Genomic DNA, 22,050 nt, shown 5'->3' on the forward strand with positions numbered 1-22,050 from the left:
GAGCAGAGCTTCAGTTGGCGAGACATGCAACACACCACCACTTAGGTGTGAGAGAAATAAACAAGAGAGCAGGAAATAGTCGCCTTTCCTGTTGATACTGAAACGACTTCACATTAAGGCAGAAACTATACCCCAGTAAAATGTCCTACTAAAGCATAAACACAGCTTCAGCTTCATATTTTGTTGTATTACAAGCAGAGAAGTCAATGGATTTGATGCAAAGATTTATAGTTCAGGACAGCTATTAGTCATAGGCTTGACAAATCTGGTGTCAGATAAATTTTAAGAAAAAAAGTCGCAAGAAATCCACATTGGGGAGACAGCAAATGTGAAATGAGGCACCTTAATCATTTGTGACCAAAACTAACATTTCTGGCTCACGCATGCACCACAGTACGCAACTATCCCACCGCGAAACCTGGCGGCGGCAGCATCATGCTATGGAGATACAGACAGTGAAGCTGCAGGAATGGAGGTGGAGATGAATGCAGGCTATTTCAGGAGGAAAACCTGCTAGATGTTTCCATGAAACTGGGCCGGAAGTTCGCCAAGCAGAGCTGAAACAAAATGATTTACACTCATTTCTTATACTGTCCTAGTCAAAGTCCAGACCTAAATCCAATGGAGATGCAACGCTAAGTAGCGTCTACATGGAAAGCTGTTTGACGGAACTCCACAGCGACGTAACATTATAATGAAGCTGGAGTTAAATATAAAATGAATTTAAAACCATAAACTGTTCAGTTTTGAAATGGTAAAAGGTTTTCTAAAGCCTGCATCAGTTTTCCTCTACATCCTAATTATTTCATCACAAACTTTGTGAATAAATATCTGGAGGTTTGATGTGAAACTTCACCGTTCAAGAAAGAATATTTTTGCAATGCACTGCATTAAAACTTGGCAAGTGTTTTTCATGCCAGTTGTAATCATTCAAGCCATTTCAATCCTTAGACTTTATTGTTACTTTCTAATAGACGCGTAGACTGAAAACACACATATACAAGAAAACTAACAACATGACAGAGGGGAAAGAAAACTAAACAGAACAAATCATTTACCCTCACCTTACATACGTGTTTATGTCAGAAACTAAATGGATCTTTGCATTTGTAATAATGAACACTTAATGTGCTGGGAATGCAGTCAGGCAAGACGCCAGCAATGTTGATCATCAAAAGGTCCATATATACTTAAAAAGAATCTCATTTTGAAAAAAAAATAGTAAGAAACTGCAACCATTTAGATATTAAAGGTAAAACTTTGTAAATTAGGAATATAAAGTCTAAGCAACCAAAGTCTCCTCCTTCACATCAAGGTGAATAAAAATTGTTTTGTATATTTCTCTTCCACTTAATTAATCCCAGAAACAATAACAGGCTTTTTGTCCATCAGCCTTCTGAAAGCAGCCAAACCCGAACATTTAACAGAAAAAACGGCTTTTGATCGGTTTCATGTTCTCTCATTTTAGTGTTTCTGTTCTCACTGATACGCCCATCCTGTGTTCGTCATACATTTATTTAGTATTAGTGTATCGATCATTTATCCTTCAAGCTTGAACAATAAAAATAGAATCTGAATCCATACACGTACATCAGTAAATATTGGTAATAGGAAAGGCAACAACTTAAAGTGACAAATTATTAACAGAGCAGCTGCTCACCAAATGAAAACCTGCAAAAAATAAAATTAGTAAAAAAAAAAAAATCTGACAACATGATACTAAAAATATTCGATTTGCACCAGAGTTTGCAAATAAAAGTGAAACCCAACAACTGTAGATTAGATTAGGATTAAAACAGAAGGATGAATTAGTCATCAACATGAGATGTTTCATGGCGTCTCCCACAGCTCTGATCCAATCTCCGATATCAGCTCATACCAAAAACCTAAGAGCTGATTCCAGGACGGCTCCAGGACTCTGTTCGCGCTACAGAATGCTCTCCGTCAAGTTCCCGCTGTTGGACACGTTGGACATGTTGGACTCCTGGTCCTCAGCCGGGGGACGGCTCCATGTGTGGAAGTCCAGCAGGGCTTGGTTGAGCTTCTCTATCCAGTCCAGCCTCTCCTGCTTGGTGTCAGCCGAGAACCAACACCTGAGAGGTTCGGCACAAACGCACAGCTCATTCATCAACAGCTCACACATTCTGAGTTTAAAGCAATTTAAAATAAATAAATACAAACTAGCACAAGTCAGACAGATTGTCACATGAATAACAAATAGTAAGTTCAGTTAAAAAAAAACGTAGTAAGTTCAGTTAAAAAAAAAAAAATAATTGTCTTACTCCTCAAGGTTGAATTTATGAGAACATGGAAAATGCCAGAAATTACAAATTTGGTCAACAACAGCTTGAATGATGATCTAGAATAATTTTAACTTCTTACAAATTCAAAACATGGCCTTACACAGTTAAATTGTGCTGAAAACCAGCAGAAAATATTTGTGTTAACTTCATAAATTAAATCTTTTGTGGGAAACTGTTGTACTTTCACTAAATAATAAAACTGAACTTAAATAAAAGTTGCATGACATTTATTATTATAACTATGCCAAAAAAAAAATAAAATAAAATCAAACTGCAATCATAATCTCAAATGATTGTCTGCAGGCATTCTCTGCATGTTGCAGACATTTGGTTAATCATTATGCCTTTTGTCAGGCTCACAACTGATAAAAGAAAAGAGCCTGAAGAGTGAGGAAGATTAATCACAACGGGTAATCTTATGAGATTATCAAAAGCTTTTACTATTCATGTTGTCCAACAATTTTTAATCATCAAAGACAAAAGAAAAAAAGAAAATATCTAATCTGACATAAATGGAGGCAAATATTATTGGACCAATCTATGGAAACGGTTCATTCATTCATTCATTGTCTGTGTAATTTAAGTGAATCCAGGGTTATGTTGGCAGTTTTATATGAACTTACTTGGAGAGCGCTTCCTGGTTGTGGTCTTCCTGCTGAGAGGCGTTCACCAGCTCAAAGGTGAAAGGTCGAGCACACGAATCTCTCTTAACAGGCCTGACGCACTGACTGGGAGACCTGGACAGACAGATGCTGCCTTCTGCTTCCTGAAGAGTTCAACCAGAGAATCAAAACATCACCCGATGGCTTTTTTCTCTCCTTTTTTAAACACCTGTTGGTCAATTGCTACCTTGGTCTCCCTGTCATTTGGGCTGCTCCAGTAGGACAAGTTGCAGTCCTCCAGGACAAAATATCGCCGATTCCACACCCCAAATTCACTGATCAACTCGAACATCGTCTGCACGGAAGAGACAGAAGCAATCTCAGGATTTTTCACTTCAATAACCAGCATCCTCTTTGTAGAAACTGCCCTCACTACTAGCATCACCTGTTGGTCTCAAAATAATCTTTTGGATATTCTCAAAAGTTTGTGTTTAGAGAAATCGTCCATGCCAACGACTGGGAGGTCATTTTCCACATAGACAAAGAAAAATAAATCCAGGTAATGCTGGTAGGTTTTTAAGCCCAAAGAGATCTCCAAGGACAAAATAAAAACGTCTTTTCCAATCATTTCGCAGCACTTTCATGATTAAATGGAGAAAAGAAACTCCCGGTTGCATCGAGATGCTTTGATTGCAACAGATCTGCATTTGATACGAGGAACACAGAACAGATGGCTTCAATATGACTGCAAACACATTTAAGGCAATGAAAATAATTGTAATCAATAATGTAATGTCTGCTGTGCAATTTGCCATTCTGGCCAAAACTTACTTTCAACCGATTAGACAGAAAAAAAAAAAAAAAAAACAAGGGTTCTCAGAGTTCAACACTCCAGTTTATAATTTCTACTCTGAAAACACAACTGTGCTGTAGAGGAAGGGGAGCAAATGACAAAATGGTAATATTGCTGACCAGGAAGCCTTGGTGCTGCACGCCGGAGTGGCCCTGGCTGTCCAGTTTCAGGTAGATGTGGCCCTCCAGTGGTGAGAGAAATGGCACCTGCAGTCACAAGAGGAGGAGTCACCTTGAAATTTATAGATTATGGACAAAAACACTTCACTCGGTCATATTTATCTATTCTGGTTGAGCTAAATCAGAACATTTTAGCTAAATTTCATTCTGTGTGTGTTTAAGAAAACTGGGCATAAATATCCTCATGCTGATTTGATTGGAGGGACTGAAATGGATGAATTCACACAGAAAGAACTAAGGGAGCAAATTATATCACCTTCAAAAACACGAAAATGAAAAAAAGAAAAAAAAAAACCTAACTCATGTTAATTATCACAGAAATCAAGCAGCTGGTTAGTTTTTGCATAGAGGAAGAGAAAAGGGAAGACATGTGAAGAGTGATGGAAGTTAAAGGGAAAAAAAACAAAAAGAAAATGAAACCTTTTCCTGAAATTCATCTCCCAGCAGCCTCCTGATTTTGCCATCAAGTTTCATCTGAGTGGACGGAGCAAGACAGAGAGAGGGAGGGGGACAGACATCACGTCAGTGAGTCCTCCCAGGTGTGCAATTGAAAAAACCAAACAGACCTCAGTGACTAAAACAGTGAAAACAGTGCACTGGGAGATAAAACTGAACAGTGCAGGAATGTGCAGAACCCAGAGAGAAAAAACAAAACAAAATAAAAACTGTGGTTTTCTTTGTGATTCAGCTAAAACAGGAACCATTGACTCAAAAAGAACAAAATCACGGCTTGGTTTGTTTAATTTTATATCGCTCAGAAAATCATGCGACCGTTTAGGACTGGAGTAAGAGAGACTTGTTTAACCTTCACGCTGAAATAGCACCAATCATAAATTACCTTATCGAGAGGAAATTTCTTGCATCCCAGTGAAGCCAAGGTGATCTTGTGGGAACCCACCAGAGAAAAGTTACTGGAGCGGCGAGAGTTGAGAGCAGCAGGAGCTTAAGGTAGAGGAACAAAAACAACGAATCATGAAACTGCATCATAAAATAACCTTCACTGAGTTTAGCAAATACAAAGTTAAATCTGAAAAGAAATTCAACTTACATGTGAAAATGTTGCTGGATTTCTGCTGAACAAAACGACATTGAAATGATGCATGAAACAGAAAAAGGTCATTAAAACCACAGAGCATGATTACAGATGAACTCTTACTGTGAGGGTGTTCAGAAGCTTCCTTGGCGTCACCTGATTATGTCAACAAACACACACAAAAAAAGTTAGACTGCTTTCACTAACATGCTTTGAATTTCTGAGGAAAATAATCGCTCACTTACACGTGACTTGATGCTGGTCCGGTCTGTGGTGCTGGTGGATCCTGAGCCAGGACACTGGATTGTGGAGAAAAAATAAATTAATTAACTACAGAAAAATAATAACCAGTTTCAAAGAAAATCAGAACATAAATGCATTTAATTTCAAATAAGATGAATAAAGTTACTCAAAAATATCACATTGATTTTTTATTTTTATTTTAAAACTTTGGGACATTCAACTACAAGAATAAAAAAACCAAATGCGCTAAAAAAGGGTTTGACATTTTGCTCTCTAGTCTGAATTAAAAGAAAAATACAATGATCTCAGAATTAAGGCTTCTGAAATGGAAAACTGAAAATTCCAGAGAAATTTCAAGATTAAATCTTCAAAATTTGTAATCTACTTCTGTGACCCAATAGTTTAACAAAATAAATTATTGCACCATTAAATTTTACTTGCATCCATAGCAATAAACTCTACAAATCAAAATGAATGTCTCACCAGGCTGTAGACTTCGACATCAATCTCAAAAGACGAGCGTATATCCTTTCTGAAATTTTAAATAAATAGTCATTTGTAGTGCAATGTTTTTATTTTAATTCAGCAGCTATGCTGGATTAAGGATTCAAAAACTTGTGAAAAGAAGAGCAGCACAGAGGAACAGGTGCAGCTCACAGTGTGACTGCAGTCGGGAAGGAGATGGCGTCTCCATTTTGAGCGTCGGAAGCTGTGGCCAGCGGCGTGGCGATGACGTTGCACGGTCCGTAGCGGATCAGGACGAAAAAGTAGTGGCTCGGTCGACCTAGACCAGTTCAATAAACCAGTCAGTCAGTCAGGAACCATCTGAAGCAACATGTGTGCCTTAATCTTTGAGAAAATGACAGCTTTGCTACCTGGACGGCTGTTGGACGAGCAGACAAACTCAACCTTCAGAGGCAGCTGGATGTTGGTGATGTTGATTGTTCCTCTGCAGGCCTGCTGGGAAACGTAGTCCGTGTCCTTCTTTGGAGCCTCTTCAGATTGCAGGCTCCTCTCCTCCCGCAGTCTGGACACCTCTGCCAGCAGAGCAGACCGTTTCTCACCTAAAGAGCAAAAAGTGGAGAGAATGTACTAAAAAAAAACCCCAAAAACAGCAAACGTAAAGATTCTCTATTCAGGTAGTTATCCTGAATAGAGAAATATTCACTATCAACATGACTGAACCATTAAACACCCAGTGTGGAGTTTAAAATGCTGTGGTTGTCATACAGGACACCAGCAGAAGTTTCTCAGCTTCGGCCTCCTCCAGAGAGCCTCGTCCGTGATCCTCATCGGTGCAGCAGCTCAGCGCTTGCAGCGTCTGGTTGATCACCAGCTGCAGTTTCCCAGCTTCTTCATTCAGAGCCTGAGCAACCACACACAACATTATAGGAATGTAAACATTTAACAGAGCCAAACGAATCTAAGGAAAACAAAAATAACTTTGTTAAATTGACCAAACTGAGCTGGTCATTGAGCCCACATGTGAAGCTCAAGAATAGTTTTGTCTTTGACAAAGAAAGGACAAATTGAAACTCATTTTAGAACATTTTTTTTAAAACAAATATCAGAAAATGTAAAAGAAAAAAAAACAAACCAAAAAAAAAAAAAAGTTCTTCTCACAGTTATCCTCTCCTTGGTGTTGGCAGACTCTTTGGGCTTCGGCGTCTCTGGCGTTCGTCGTTGAACCACTGGGGTCACGCTCTGAATGGCAGGCAGCTTACGTTGCCTTTGTGTGCGGTACGCATCGATGCTGTCAAACAACAACCATCAGCTTAGTGAACGCTGTTTACTCAAACCAGTCACCTGACGTCTGTCATGTATGGCAAATTAGAATCAAACCACTATGAGACTTGGAAACAGAATAAAATGGTTTATTAGTGACTTTTTTACGTGTTTTCCGATGGTAAAACATTTTGCTTTGCTCATTTCTAAAACAAAAACAAATCCCACATGTTGGGAGAAATGTGCATAAGCTCCATCTTTTCACATTCGAAACTTTTCACTAGCAACCTTATTCAGTCTTCTCATAATTTACACACATCTGGGTGAATGTGTCGATGAAAATATCTATATTCAAAGAAATTACATCTCTAACTTTCTTTTAACGATTCATATGGTTCTTAAGTTGTACTTAGTTAGGCAAAAATGAATAAAATCCTTTCCAACCTGTACAGAGGAGCAGATTCAGGGCTGCTTTTCTCTGGAGACAGGGGCAAAGGTGGAGGATGAGACTCTTGGGCCGCAGCCAGTTGCTGATGGAAAACACCAAACAGCGAAGTCATAAAAACTGTCGTTTCTGACGTTCATGAATCTGAAAAGGTTTGAGGACATTTAAACAAAGCAAAGGTGTAAACCAGTCTTACCAGTGGGGTAACCACAGATTCAAAAGACTTGCTGAGAGGAGAGATGATGCCGCTTTGAGGAAAAGTAAGAAGCTCGTCATTTTCATCACAGTCCTCTCCTCTGGGCTCTTCCTCTCTTTCGATCTTCTCACCGCTCTTTCCAACAGAACAAGAACCAATGCCGCTGTCGTGATCCTCTCCGTCTTCCTCAACTCGGCCCTCCTCTTCCGCACTCGCAGCATATTCCAGCACCTCTTCAAACATCTTCTCAATGGTTTCTGTCGAGTTGGTGTCATCGTGAGAGCTTGACCCGGAATCTGATGACACAACATTGTCTTGAGTTATCCCTTACTCTCTTATGTGATAGACTTGAACTTTTTAAAGAGGTAAGCTTCAGATTCTTCAGATTCATTTTCCTGCCTGATCTGTACATATGGCACAACTAGGACTCTTTAGTAAAAGCCTCATTTTAATCGACTTGGGTCAGTGATTAGGCAGTCCTACAATTAAAAATAAATTGCTGCTCTATGAATGTTTTCCTCTTCTACATCTACATTCATAGACAGGTAAAATAAGAGTACAGCTCACATTCAATGACAGCTTGTTCTATTTTCTAAAATCACCTCAGTGTGGAACCCAGTGTTCCCAGTTCACCAGTGGAAAATGATCACCCAAAGTGTTTCACCACAGGGATGCTCCTCTAAGAAGTAGCTTTTCAGACACATCTCACCTGACAGACTGGTGTCTGCCCTGGACTCCTCTGAGGCGTTGCTCTCAGATAAAGGAGAGCTATTTATCAGCTCCGGCTCCAGGACAAAGGTGACTTTTTTTGAGCTTTCTGCTTTCAGCTCACCTAAAACCGCCCTCTCCCCCTGATGGGAGTCTGACATCTGGATCTCAGATGAACCCTGACATTCACCCCTCCCACCAGGCTGAGCTTCGTTTTCAAAGTTGGTTTCATGTTCTGCATTTTCTGATGGTTTCTCTCTCAATGTTTTGGTTTTTAAAGCCGATTTCCTTATCAAGGAGTCCTCTACTCCGTTTTCTCCATCACTCCTCTTCTCTTCTGGTCTAAGCTTCTCATCTTCCTGTTGTTCACCAAAGCCAGCTGTCTTTCCTGAGACATCTAGATCTGGAGAACTTCTATCAGGTTCACTTTTATTTCCCAAGCTACTTTTTTTCTCCACTCCCTCTCCAGTTGCCTCCATTTCTTCTTCCGTCTCCTCACTAAACACTCTCTCCCTCTCTGAGATCGCCTCGTCAGCCGACGCGTTTCCTTGAGGATATCTCCACTCCCTTAGTTCCTCATTGGTCGAAGGCTCAATCTCTTCACCACACGTAGAACCTTCCATCGTCTCATCTTCGTCAAAAGGAAACACCTCAGACTTTTCCACCTCAGTTACTCTGGAAACTTCGCTCGTTTCCTTCGTGTTCGACTCATCTAGGAGAGTTGATTGTAAGAAGCTGTGCTTATCAGCTGTGTGCAGATCAGACAGGCTGTGCTCATCGATGAAAGACAACTTTAGCACAGCCTGGCTCTCTGGGTGTTGGGACCCTGGCTGTTCCTCTGTATTCACAGTTGCAGGCCTGAGCTTGTTCTCATGTCCTGCTTCCTCACCATGAGGAACGCTCTCCTTCTGCCCCTCTCTGTTGAGTTTAAGCTCTTTAGATGCAACAGGAGCATCAGCGACCGCTGCTTCACCTGTTGAGGGAGAAGGTCTGAGTCCAATTAAGTCACTGAAATGTCACTTCAGAGATTTATCTTTTATTCTGGCAAACAATATACAATATTTGGAGTCGCGAAAAGTCAAATTAGAATAAAATGAAGTTGACAAAACAAATGTCAGATATCAGCACAATACTTTAAAATAAGGCAGCAAAACCTTGTCTTTCAAAAACTATTTTTCATACATTGATACAGTTCACATTCCCTTTAACAACAGATTTTATTTTTTACTGGAAGGGTAGAAAATTTCAGATTTCATTTTCTTAAAAACATATTTGGCAACTAAAACACTTTCACTCTTTCTGTTCACAAATCGTTGTCTTTAGTGAGCAAGATGATCAGAAAACATGTTTCTGGACACGTGGTGGGGACATCGTGATAAACACCAAATGAAAATGGAGTTAGTTGCCGTATGTACGGCTACCGCAATACTTAAATGTCTACTTTTTCCCTTTTGTAGTCTTAGAGCAAAGAACTTTATCAAGTTTTTTTAATTTAACCTGAGACTCAAACTAAAGTTTATTGATCCTGGTTCAGTTCCTTGGATTCAATTCCAGGATTTCTTTAAGACAAGATCAGGAGAAAGTTCAGTCAATACTCTTACCCGTCGTATTTCCAGAAGGTGTCGTAGCCACTGATGTCAACATTTCAGTAAAACTCCCATCTTTCATCTCTACGTCTCCAGGAACCTCCTGAAAAAGAAAAAGAAACAAAAAGAGTAATGACATCAGGATAAGAGGAAGGGTTGTTGTGATATTCAGGTAGACAAATATTATAAGAATTTAAGCAGAAACAGTTTGAATATGTATTTGTGTAAGAAAGAAATGATGTTCCCCAAACCACACGACTGTCCTAAAGAATGTGTCAAAGCTGAAAGAATGTAAAATCCTGAGGAGAATATAAAAGAGGTGAATTTTTTTTAAAGGTTTTATTGGCTCTAGTGACCTTTATTTGATAGCAAATTGACAGGAAAGTGGGTGATGAGAGAAGGGGGAAGACATGCAGCAAAGGTCACCAGGCAGGGAAGCGAACCTGCGACTAAGGCCCCCATGTGTGGGTTGTGCTTAACCCCTGAGCCACCACAACACCTACAAAGGTGACCTTTCAAATCCAACTTAATGTGTACAGAATTGTTAAAAGTGCAAAAGGTGGCCAGTCAGTGAAGTTACATTTAAATCACTGACTCACATCCCAGGGCTGAATGGGAGGCCAACAAAACATCCTTTTAGACACAGAAACCCGTGAGGCGGGGGACGAGCAGCCAGCAGGAGGCCCTCCCTTTTAATGGTTTTACAAAGTAATATAGGAAACAAATGTTAAGAGTCAACCACAAACACAATTTCTAAAAAATAAACAGTAAAAAAAGTAGAGGAAAGTGCTATAAAGTGTGTTAATGGTCATTTGTTAGAATAAGCATTTGGTGAAAAACTCAACTTGAAGTTTGTTAAAATGAATCAATTAAAGGAGTAAAGCTTCCAAACATGTTCAATCAAACCCATAAACTACAATTTACATAAAAGTACACCCAATAAATGGTACGGACGCCTCAAACCCACCTGAGTTATTGATGAATCCGAGCTACACCTTCTCAGCCAAGCGTTCTTACTAATCGGCTGGAAAGGCAACTGGTTTAACTCGAGCTCCCGTTCCTGATTAAAAAGAAAAATAATAATAATAAAAAAATCTAGAAAAATATTCTGATTCAGCCAACAAGCCTTTATAACTTCCTTATTCAGGCTGCCAGTATTTCAAACTCAAACAGCAAAGGTGTACAGACAGACCCGGTATGTGTAGCAGCAGAACCGACCTGGCGCATGATGGAAGCCTGTTTGGAGCTGGGTGTTGTTGTGCACTGCAGTTTCTGCTGAATGCCAGACACGAAGTCGGAGCGGGGCCGGGGGCAGGAGCTGGCAGGGCTCGGTGTTTGGGTGGTGTCGGCCTGAGAGGCTGGTGCCTTAAAACGCTCCAGCCGTTGATGAAATTTTTCCTCACCTGAAAAAATAAAAATAAAAGCAACCAAAATGCTGACTGTTGACCAGTGTTTCAAATAAATAGTTACTTAGCCTACTAAACTGCTTCAAAAACACTTTCTTTGGTTTAAACCATTGCCAAAATAATATTCAGAGCATTTATAATGCATTTTTATTAATTTATTTGACATTCTTATTGACCTGGAGATAAACCCCCACAAGGCCCATTTTCCAAGAAAGCAGTGATGCAATTAGTTCTGCTTTCTTCACGTATAAAAAAACAATAAAGGAAATCGTTTTCCCCAGAGTAAAGAGGTAATACTTCCTCTACAGATGAGTGTAAAGGTGTGATCTCATTTGCATCCTTACCGAGAAGATGCTCACCGACAGCCTTGCTGGAAACCGATGGGCCTTCATTTCCTGGATGAGAGAAAGAACGCTGCGCAAAAAACCCTAAAAACAAAACATTTACCATTACAAGCCGCAGTGTGATGCCTGCATTACCACAACAATTCAGCAATGTTTTGACAAATATCATCCATATATTTTTCTATAATTACAGCTAGACTTGATTCCAACAGGAAATCATCAGTGACAATCGAAGGCCGATGGGATTTTTATATGCGACTCAATCTGAGGTTGGAGTTTAAGTTGTTACAATTTAATGTGAATGTGGTTAGACGCAACATAAGCATGCCAACGTCAGTAGTGTGAGATGAAGTTACCGTCTTTTCTCTGGGTGAGCAGCTGGACTCGGGAACGGACCGACGGGATCATTGGTGTGTCCGGTTTTGCCTGGAACTCCGCTAGACGTCCGGATGAGGACGGCTCAGGAGTCAGGTTCTCCTGACCAGCTGCTTCCACACGTCGTCGCTTCAGTCCATCTTTTACTTCTGAAACAGCAAAACGAATGCTTGCTAAAGGCCGGCACAGTACAAATATAAAGATTTGGTTCTTAACGTTGCAGTACATCAAAAGCACACCTGCTGCAGGTACGATGTTGTCTTCAGTGTCCGACAGAGGTTCCCTCTGCCTCTTAAAGGTGATATTGCTGCCATTTTCCTGCCCAGCTTCCATGATTAACTAAAAACAGACACAAAACAAGCATGTTGAAGTGTTACTTCTCTCCAAATCAAACATAAAAGCAGAGTCAACTATAACAAATACAGCCCTTAACACCCATTAACAACTTTTCCCAAAAAGTTTCATTCAGCGCAAACAATGCAAAATCATAACATATGATCAGATGTTGATACATGAACACAGCACAAAATAACTATTGCATCAATCTCAGTATCAGCTGTTTGAGGTAATCAGAGGTTAGCTTAGCTTGAATAATAAGACCTTGTGGTACTCAGCTGTTTACACACATATACAACATATTGATGGTCAATAACACTCAATTGTTCAAATTAGAAACTATATTTTTTAATGATTCATAACACCATGCAGTAAGCACAGAAGACGTTTGTGAAAGGAGACGTGACAACGCCCAGGTCAAAGTAGGTTTCAAATGAAACGCAGGTAAAACAGGTGGCTAGTTCAGCTGCTAGCTGCCCCACAGTGTTCAAACTAACACAGGAAACCTAAACAAAACTAAGTGGCAACTATTTGAACTAACTTTAGAGAGACAGAATATAATATCAAGAGTTGGTCTTTCAACATTAATAGATGTGTGTTTAAAACGAGCCATATTATTTACAGTCGGCCATCATAACGTTAGCTTAGCTTCGAGTTGACGCCATAAGCGGAAAAAAGCTTGAATTTCTCAACATAAGAGCCAAATTCGTTGTTGGCGTCTTACCTGAGAATGTGTCTTAAACCCTTAAATTCGATTCAGGTCAGACCTAAGTTGCGTTAAATCGAGAGAACAGCCTCCTTGCCTTCAAGTGTTACAGTGTGCTGCTCTAACTTTGAATTTCAGCGGGTCCTCTGACGTCAGCGGAGCGCACAAATGGACTCTTCCTGCTACCGTAATATACCGACACTCTGCGCAGCTCGCCGTTTGGTCAGCAAACAAGGTCGTAGACCCGTATTTCATTAGGTAACAATAAAACAAGCAATTCAAATCAACGTTTTACTGTTATGGACACGCAGAGGGTACGTCATTACTGCAATAAAACTGCAATCAAAGGTCCAAGCTGTTGCACTGTAGATACTAAAATAAAGTATATTGCCTCACCAGCAGTCGCTCAGCTCTGCAGAGGCCTGATGAGGAGCTCATTTGATTCAGGTGTGCAGGAGAAGGGACGCATTTAAAATTGTAAGATGTAGTTCTCGAGGAATGGGCGAGGGATTTTGTATAAAAACTTAGACACTCTTCATTTGATTACTATTTTTCTCTCATATTTCTACCCATTTTCCACCTAACCTAATCTAGACATGATTCTCCTCTGTACAAAAACTTCAGTTTCAAACCAATGAAGATGCAGATATAATTTCCAGGAAAATGCAAAGACCAACGCTGAGTAAAGTCCTTCTGCACAGAAGATCTTAATGTCTGCAACCCAGCAGTCTGTGACTGCAGAAGTGACTTAGTGACGTTGTGAAACTGAGCAGCAACAGTTTAGCTTTTTCTCTTCTGTTTAATAATTTTTTTTTAACCATTACCAATTCTTTGTACAGGATTTATAAGCGTCACAGAGCTCAGTCACATAGCAAAACGAGAAGCCTCCATCATCTTCCACCAACAGCATCATGAAAACTCTCTGCCTGTCTGTAGGAATGACGCTGATCGAGGCCTGCTGCCATAGATCAGTGTACATTATGCCTCTTGTTTCTGGAATGAATAAAGCTTTAATTTGTTTTGTATCTAAAAAAAACTTCAACAAGTGAGTGCTCAGACATTTTTGGCCTCATACAATGAAGGACTGAAAAATATATTTTGTCATGTTACAATGTGTGTTTGTTAGCCTGACTTTCACTTTTAAAATCACCAGAAGCCAAAATGTGTTGAGTTATCCTATGAACTCCTTTACAAAATCTATCTATCTATCTATCTATCTATCTATCTATCTATCTATCTATCTATCTATCTATCTATCTATCTATCTATCTATCTATCTATCTATCTATCTATCTATCTATCTATCTATCTATCTATCTATCTATCTATCTATCTATCTATCTATCTATCTATCTATCTATCTATCTATCTATCTATCTATCTATCTATCTATCTATCTATCTATCTATCTATCTGTCTATCTATCTATGTGATTTAGGTATTGATAAGCATTTAACTGCAGCATGGCTGCAGGCCTGAAAGTCCCTTTGAACAACAAGCTGCGACTTCGTTGTGTGGACAAAGGTGTAAAAGCTGCAATCTAAATATGTTGCGTCGGCGGTCTTATCTCCGATCTCATCTCCCAGCAGAGATGAGATCAATGTTTCCCTCATCTCGGCTTGCAAACAGATTTGCATAAACAGAGGAACTGAATCATGGTGCGTTTCCACACAGACATGTTCAGTTTATATTTATAATCCGGCGACCATTGAAAGGGTAACTCTGACTTTCTCGTTTTAAAAATAACGTTGTGTCTGGCCAATAGCTTTCTTAGAATTACATGCTGTAATATGGAAATCTTTACAGCCATAAATCAGACAATGACTAATGCACTGTCTTATGGTCTCCATTTTAAAGGGTTAGTTCTCAAAATTAAATATAAGCATTTTAAATGCTTCCTTTCTAGTGATTTCAGACAGATAGATTGGGTGAACATAAAGTGTGTTTTTTCAATTGTGATTTAAACAAACCTATATTAAACTTATATTAAAATGAAATTGGTTCCCTAATTAGTTCTGTCACCCTGAAATCTGAATAACTCTGAGTATCTTAAACCTGATTTTCTCTGCACTCATTTATAGATTGTGTATAGATGCATGTGCAGGCTTGTTACTTTATTTATTTGTTTACATATTTATTTTTTATTCATATTTATAAGTTCTTATACATAAAAATGTATAGATTTATATAATACATTCTATTGCTTGTGGTTATATTTGTACTATTAATATTTAACAATTTGGATGGAGTAGCTTGTCAACTGATAAACAATTTCCCCTTGGGGATCAATTAAATATATTTCATTCTATTCTATTATACTCAATTTAATAAAATTTTTGTTTTATGCTTTTATCTTGTCAATCCTCAAAATGTAGCTATCATCATCAAGATATATGTATTTTTTGGCCTAAGTGATCTTTTTGGTCAAAACCCTCTTGAATCCCAAAGCCTTAGAAACGAGCTTCAGGCCTCTGCAGACAGACTGACGTCATTTATTTTGTGTTTGACACAAAATAATTGTAGTAAATAACCTTCAACCTGAAGCAGTTTTTCATTTACGTTCAAGGACTTTCATGCATTCCTTACAGCTGATGTCACTGTGATCCTGTGCCAAATACATCCATTCAGAAAGCAGGAAGCCCATCAGTGAGTTCAGGATTTGGTCAGACCAGAAGAGACTCTACGGACAGCGCTTGATACCTTAAATAAGTTACGTCTTAAACTCTGTCTTTCATTGTACCAAAGTAGGTAATGAATCGTCGAGGGTCAGTTTCAGGTTAGAGAAATACACTACATTTTTTAAAGGTTTTATTGGCTCTAGTGGCCTTTATTTGAAAGTGGTTCCTCTGGAAAGAGGGTAATAGAAGACCTTTTCATTACCCTCATATCTCTGCTTAGTGACATGCAGCAAATGTCACTAGACCAGGAACCGAACCTGTGACCACCACTATGACGACTAAGGCGTCAATACGTGGGTCGTGCTTTGCCCCCTGCGCCACCACAGCGCCCCCGAAACGGCTCATTTAAGGGGACTTTGACTCTGCCACAGCCACCACAGTGAGGATCCAACCCCAGTCAACTTGGATTTGGACGGGACGGTGGTACAAAGTGTTGCTGCATTTGACCCACGTAAAAACTGAATCCCATTAAAAATCCACCAGTAGCTTAGAGTAGAGTAGCTTAATCCAATCTAGACATGATTGTGCTCTGTATAAAAATGTCGGTTTCAGAATACTGAAGGTGCGACATGCTTCACGTTTAGAGGTTCAGTTTCCAGGAAATTAAAAAGACAAACGCTGAGTGAAGTGTCACATTTTTATCGCTGCAACCCATCTGTGGTCAGTGACTTAGTGACGTTGTGAAACTGAGCAGCAGCGGTTTCATTTTTTTTTTCTCCCCGGGGAAATTGATTTCTTTCTTCTTTTTTTTTAACCATTAAAAATTTTATCTTGGAAAAATCACCACCTCAAAAAAAAAAAAAAAAATTCAGTTCCCAGTTGAGCAGGATTTATAAGCGTCACAGAGCTCAGTCACAATCACAGCAAAACGAGAAGCAACAGAACATCATCGGCTCCAGCATCTTCCACCAACAGCATCATGAAGACTCTCTGCCTGTCCGTAGGAATGATACTGATCATGGCCTGCTGCTGCGACGCCATACGTGAGTGATCTCTGTCTTGTTCTTCGGTTTCATCTCATCTGATATATAAACTGTAGTTTCATGCTGACTTGTTTTGATTTCCTCACAGCTATGGCAGTACAGTTCAACACAGGTCCAATAACCTGTTGTGACCAATTCAGCAACATGAGAGTGCCACAAAATAGGATTGTGGACATAATAAAAACCCACAGCTCCTGCTTGAAAAGAGGATTCATGTGAGTTCGCTTTATATTTTTTCGATTAGACGTAGACTTCAGGTGAAAAGAGGATGAAACTGATTTCTTCTTTGTTTCTACAATCTGCAGAGTAGAGACTAAGAAGGGACGATTAATCTGCTTCGGACAGACCACTGCATGGGTTGAGAAGGCTTACAATCAAATGACCAACTCTGAAGGCAGCGGCCTGCAACAGTGAACGTCCTGAACTGTATTTATGTGCAGTACATTATGGAAATGCCTGTTGTTTTTGGAATGAATAAGCTTTAATCAGTTTTGTATGTAAATAAACTTCCACATTTTTGATTCAGACATTGTCTTTTGCATCTTTTGCTGATGTTAAACTTCACAGTCAGTGTTTGAGTTTCTGATGACCAAAGCACGTGTTGGGAGGTAAATTGAGACCAATTCAATGTGTGCAGAGCAGGACTGGAAGAGCTGAGGAGAAATGACAAAACGACACAGAATGAAAACAAATGAAAAACTGGGCTCACAAACTGAAAAGCAAGGAAACCAAGTAAAGATCCCAAAAAATGATGACAGCAAAGTCAACAAAGTCCAAAAGGCCAGAATCTGTTTACATCCATAAAGCGACAGACTGCAAAATGTATTTTGTCAACTTACAATGTGTGTTTTAGTCTGAGTTTGACTGTTGAAATCACAAGCAGCCGTGATGCATTAAGTGATTTTACAAGCTCCTTTTCAAAGCTAACAGATGCCATACATGAAGAGGCCACTTAAAATGATCAGTTTCTCTTATTTTGCTTTTTATAGGTGTAAGTTTGAGTAAAATGAACATTGTTCATTTACTCTATGAACCACTAACAACCTGTATTCAAAATCCCAAGCAAAAATGTAGTATTTAGGAGAAGAAAATGAGAAATGATCAAAATCACAAAAAAGAGGCAGTGATTTCAGAGCTCAAACAAAAAAAAATAAAAATCTCAAAACAAAACAAACAACCCCTCCACCCCAAAAAAATACAAGTTCATATTCATTTAGAAACATCAACAACACTGTTCTAACTCAGGAAACGTTCAGAAATCAATATTTTGGTGGAATAACCAGGAGTTATAGCAGGCAGTTTGTTCAGATCCAGGTGTTTGTGGTCTGAGTCGACCTAAACTAGAGATCTGTTTATCAGTGAGGAAATGATTTCACCGATTAAGACAAGTCTGTCTAAAACTAAAACTGGGAACATAGAAATCTGTCAACTATTGAGGTATCAATAGGACTTCTCATCAGAAGAGGATTTGATGGCAGAGATGGAAAACCAAAACAATGAGCAATGTCAGTCCGATCTTTTATTGGAAACCTGAAGAACATTTTCAGAAATTGTGCAATGCTGTAGAGAAGGATTTATAGATCTACATCTCCACTTTGATGTTAAGCTGCAGTCAAACTCTGTATTTCACAGAAATAGTTTTGTCTGAACTGAGTCCTTTGATGATTTCATTGTTTTAAAGTAGCGCAGAAAAACACAAATCTCTTTCTTTTACAGCTGTATTGTAATTTTTCTAACTAGCTATACATTTCCTCTTACATATATTTCCTCCAATACCTTTTCTCCACTTTATCTCTCTCTTTTTTTTTAATTCCCCGACGTGTTTCTTTACTGTGGGTTTGTGGTGAGCGTCTTGAAAGTCTTGTAACAGAATCATAATAAAGTCAATAAAAAACTTAGAAATATCTGTAGGAATATCATTTGGAAGCCTCTTCAGAGGTAATACTGCACTTCCAAACAATCCTTTTAGGAAGTTTCTAAAGTTTAAACTCTTGCACAGTAAAAAAGATACAACTGTGGTTAGACAAACGCATGTCTCAAACCCATAGAGTTTGCAGACGGGACATGAGTTATAACACGAACGTTGTTGTGAGCAGGTTGTGTCACATGCTGAGTAAAAGACGAGGAAACGTCTGAAAACTAAGAGGACAAAGAATGAGGCTGATCGGCAAGGAAAAAACCCAAACAAGCCAAAGGAATAATTGCAGGGGAAACTTGAATGAACAAAGTATTTTATAGAACTCAGCACACGCTCACATATTCATGACGTACTTTGATTAAACTAATTTATCTTGGGTGTAATTCCAGTACTGAAAAATGAACTTCATACCAGGTGAGTCTCTCTTACCTGAGAATGTGAATCTGTACTGGATTTATTCTGCCTTCAGATAATTTTAACATGTAGAAGATTCACAACTTAGAACTTAAAAGTCTGAAACAGGAACGGGTCTGTAAAAACAGCCTGTGTGCTTCACTCAGGAGAGAGATTCATTTGATGCATCAAAGAGTGATGTCATCACTGCTGATGTCATTGTTGCCAGTGGAACCGAACATTCTACTGGTCCATTCACATCAAACCCGTTTTGAGCATCAGGCCGGTTTATATTCAAAGTCTATGTGGAGTGTTGGATGCGCTGGACGTGTCAAACGCTCCAAACGGTTCAAATTGCGCCGCGCTAGTCGCTCAAAGCGTCTCCACATAGACTGAATGCAAACCAGACGTACCTGATGCTCAAAACGCATTTGGTGTGAACGCACCTTTATATGTCCAGTGTCACATTAGGTCAGTGTTTCTCAGTTCCTGTCCTCAGGCCCCCTGCTCTGCATGTTTTAGATGTCTCTGTTTCAGAACATCTGATCCAAATGATTGCATGACCTCTTCTGCAGTCATCAAGTTCTGCAGAAGCCTGTTAGTCACCCACAGATTCAATCTAGGGGTGTGGCAGAAGGGGAAACACCTAAAACATGCAGGGCAGGTGATCCACCTGAGGAGGGGAAGTGAGAAACACTTCATTAGTTCCATCATATTAGGACCAAAGCCTGGTCCTAATATGATGGACTCATTCATTTGGGTAATGTTTAGAGGTAAGATCCAAATTAAGTTTTAGTTAATAGGAATTGTTGTGGGGGAAAAAAAAAACTATTTCTAAGCACCGTTCAAGTAAAATCACTCAGTCAGGTTAATTCATGCATTGTGCACAATGCAGAGAGCTCATAAGACGATCAATAATCAAGCCAGTCTGGATGCAAAGCTCACAAAACTCTCCCAGGCAGAGACAAACACCTAAGTTTCATGCAAGGATAAGGAATCAAATCAAGGTGCGAGTCGGCCTGGTTCCCGTGCAACCATCCAATCTCGTACATTTAACCCAAATAGTCCTCGGATGTTCAGTCGAGGGATTTTGATTCCTTATTCTTGCATAAAACTTAGGTGTTAGTCTCTGCCTGGGAGAGTTTTGTGAGCTTTGCATCCAGACTGGCTTGATTATTGATTGTCTTATGAGCTCTCTGCATTGTGCACAATGCATGAATAAACCTGACTGAGTGATTTTACCTGAACAGTGTTTATATAATGTTAGTTATATTTCTGCCAATTGCATAGATGCATTAGACTAGTAGTCTAATGTCTTAGGACAACTTAGGACAATTTAGAAAGACCAATTAATCAATTAATTAATGCAGAGTTTTAGTCTAACCTGGGTTTGTATTGTGACCGAGGTTAGTACCCAAGTGTGGGTCGCCGCAAAGGCCGAGCCGGGATTAGCTTGCCCTTCCTGCCAATGCCAACTCGAAGGCCCTCCATGCAACCGGTGGAGGTTGGTTGCATGGTCGTCTGTCTGTCCTCGGACCTCCAGGTTTGTGTGGAGGTCTGGGTTTGCGTGGTCTCCTCTCTTTGCAACCTGGATGTGGGTCGGTGCAAAGGCTGAACCGGGCTATGGATGGAGACCTCCGGTTGGTTCAAGGTCTGCCTGTCCCTGGACTCCTCTGTTTGCAGGGGGGCCTCTGGTCGGGTGGAGACTTCAGGATGGTTAGTTTCCATAGCAAGTTTTAACTTGAGCTTCAGGTCTGCAACTTGATCTTGCAAAGACTTCACTGTTGCCTCTTGTTCTACGAATTTAGAAGCTTGCTCTGCGTGATGTTTGAGCTGTTCCTCATATTTCAGCCTCACTCTGTACTCTTCGACCATTACTTCAATGAGGCCTTTATTGTGGGAGGCATGTTTTACAGCCTCCCACTTGAAGTAATCGAGCTGTCGAAGAAGGTCCTTGTCAGCTGTCACTTTGGTCGAGCAAGAAGCCCTTGAGCTACCTGTCGTCTCCGGCACCTTTCTGTCACGATCTTGTTTGACTTGCTGGTGACGTTCTTTCTGTAACAGGTTTTGCAGTCTTTGAATTTCGTCCTGCTGGGATTGGACTTGAGCCTGATAGGCAATCCTTTGTTCTCGTTCCTCATGGAGATCAAAGATCTTGCTCTGTAACTCTTTTTTAAGATCATCCACCTGCTTTGTGAGGTCGAAGACGTGTTGGTTTGTCTCGTCCTTGACTTCCACTGAGGGGGTGATCTGGAAGCCAGCAGACCGAGTTGTTTTCTGCTCGACTTCTGAAGATGATGGATTCTCAAAGTCGCCGGAAGGACTTGATTCCCCCTGGTTCTCTGATGGTACACCTTCCGGCTCAAAGGGGCTGTCGCTGTCGTCCTCAAAAGGAAAAACGACGGCGTCGTAGTCGACCTGGACGTTGAGGTCCACGATGTCGACCCATGAAAGCTTAGATGGAAAAGCTTCATGTTGACATGCAATTTGTTGGTGCTTCATGTCGGTATTCTTGCTGTAAAAGGCGTGCGATATCTGCAATCGATATCCCGCTTGTCTCAGTGACTTTCGAACGTGTTTTGTAGAGTGATCTGCTGCAATCGAAATGTGGAACAGGTCTGACAAAACTCTGTCAGTGAGCTGAATTCAAGAGAGAGATTCCTTTGTGGTGTCATAGAGTTATGACATCACTGCTGATTTCAATGATACCATTGGAAAAACATTCTTTTCCTATGGGAGTTGATGAGCAACCAGTCCTAGAGCACCGCCATCTGCTGGCCATTCATGGAAGTGCGCTTCTAAATAAAATTACTGCATCAAATGATTTTTTATCATCTGTTGAAAAAAGGCTGAAAAATTCTGACGATTTTTTGAAAATTCTAAAATTAAACTCTAAAATATGTTTTGTTTTTCTCCACAGTAACCCTAATATTCTTTTGCACCAGCAAAGACAATCAGGTTTGTTATATATTGATCATCTAGTGGTGGCAAAAGCAACAACAACAAAAAAAGCTAGTCTGCTCTGGACTTAAGATGGA

At 39.8% G+C, this 22,050-nt stretch overlaps 2 protein-coding genes across 5 annotated transcripts; one reads left to right on the forward strand and one right to left on the reverse strand.

Moving 5' to 3' along the window:
- Positions 1-944: 944 nt before the first annotated feature.
- si:dkey-30c15.10 (uncharacterized protein LOC559353 homolog) lies at positions 945-20,649 on the reverse strand. 4 transcript variants are annotated; one of them, XM_055041285.1, is made up of 24 exons: positions 20,397-20,649; positions 12,238-12,337; positions 11,980-12,147; positions 11,624-11,707; positions 11,092-11,276; positions 10,841-10,933; positions 9,889-9,976; positions 9,177-9,260; positions 7,580-7,875; positions 7,383-7,468; positions 6,837-6,966; positions 6,444-6,579; positions 6,089-6,277; positions 5,871-5,997; positions 5,697-5,745; positions 5,216-5,269; positions 5,094-5,126; positions 4,986-5,010; positions 4,776-4,879; positions 4,358-4,411; positions 3,878-3,964; positions 3,153-3,260; positions 2,927-3,069; positions 945-2,093 (listed from the first exon to the last, which is right to left on the reverse strand). In XM_055041285.1, the coding sequence occupies exons 2-24, from the start codon at positions 12,329-12,331 to the stop codon at positions 1,928-1,930; spliced, it is 2,583 nt and encodes an 860-aa protein (XP_054897260.1). In that variant the 5' UTR covers positions 12,332-12,337; positions 20,397-20,649; the 3' UTR covers positions 945-1,927. The 4 variants fall into 4 exon arrangements, with proteins under 4 accessions (XP_054897260.1, XP_054897275.1, XP_054897269.1 ...); XM_055041300.1 differs by lacking the exons at positions 9,177-9,260; positions 20,397-20,649 and adding an exon at positions 13,059-13,182 and having other exon boundaries at positions 4,986-5,007; XM_055041294.1 differs by lacking the exons at positions 9,177-9,260; positions 20,397-20,649 and adding an exon at positions 13,059-13,182.
- Positions 16,602-17,202, forward strand: LOC129367080 (C-C motif chemokine 3-like). Its single transcript, XM_055041324.1, has 3 exons — positions 16,602-16,701; positions 16,790-16,916; positions 17,007-17,202. The coding sequence occupies exons 1-3, from the start codon at positions 16,638-16,640 to the stop codon at positions 17,113-17,115; spliced, it is 300 nt and encodes a 99-aa protein (XP_054897299.1). The 5' UTR covers positions 16,602-16,637; the 3' UTR covers positions 17,116-17,202.
- Positions 20,650-22,050: the final 1,401 nt, after the last annotated feature.

This window comes from Poeciliopsis prolifica, unplaced genomic scaffold (genome assembly GCF_027474105.1).
Source record: "Poeciliopsis prolifica strain line A6 unplaced genomic scaffold, Auburn_PproV2 SCAFFOLD001, whole genome shotgun sequence".
NCBI lineage: Eukaryota > Metazoa > Chordata > Actinopteri > Cyprinodontiformes > Poeciliidae > Poeciliopsis > Poeciliopsis prolifica.

Excerpts from the sequence above, each read along its gene's own strand:
- si:dkey-30c15.10 (XM_055041285.1), bottom strand. The coding sequence starts at position 12,331 with ATGGAAGCTGGGCAGGAAAATGGCAGCAATATCACCTTTAAGAGGCAG. Across the intron at positions 12,148-12,237 it reads CAACATCGTACCTGCAGCAG|AAGTAAAAGATGGACTGAAG; the intron begins GTGTGCTTTTGA and ends TTGCTGTTTCAG. Across the intron at positions 10,934-11,091 it reads AGGCTTCCATCATGCGCCAG|GAACGGGAGCTCGAGTTAAA; the intron begins GTCGGTTCTGCT and ends CTTTTTAATCAG.
- LOC129367080 (XM_055041324.1), top strand. The coding sequence starts at position 16,638 with ATGAAGACTCTCTGCCTGTCCGTAGGAATGATACTGATCATGGCCTGC. Across the intron at positions 16,702-16,789 it reads CTGCTGCTGCGACGCCATAC|CTATGGCAGTACAGTTCAAC; the intron begins GTGAGTGATCTC and ends ATTTCCTCACAG. Across the intron at positions 16,917-17,006 it reads TGCTTGAAAAGAGGATTCAT|AGTAGAGACTAAGAAGGGAC; the intron begins GTGAGTTCGCTT and ends TACAATCTGCAG.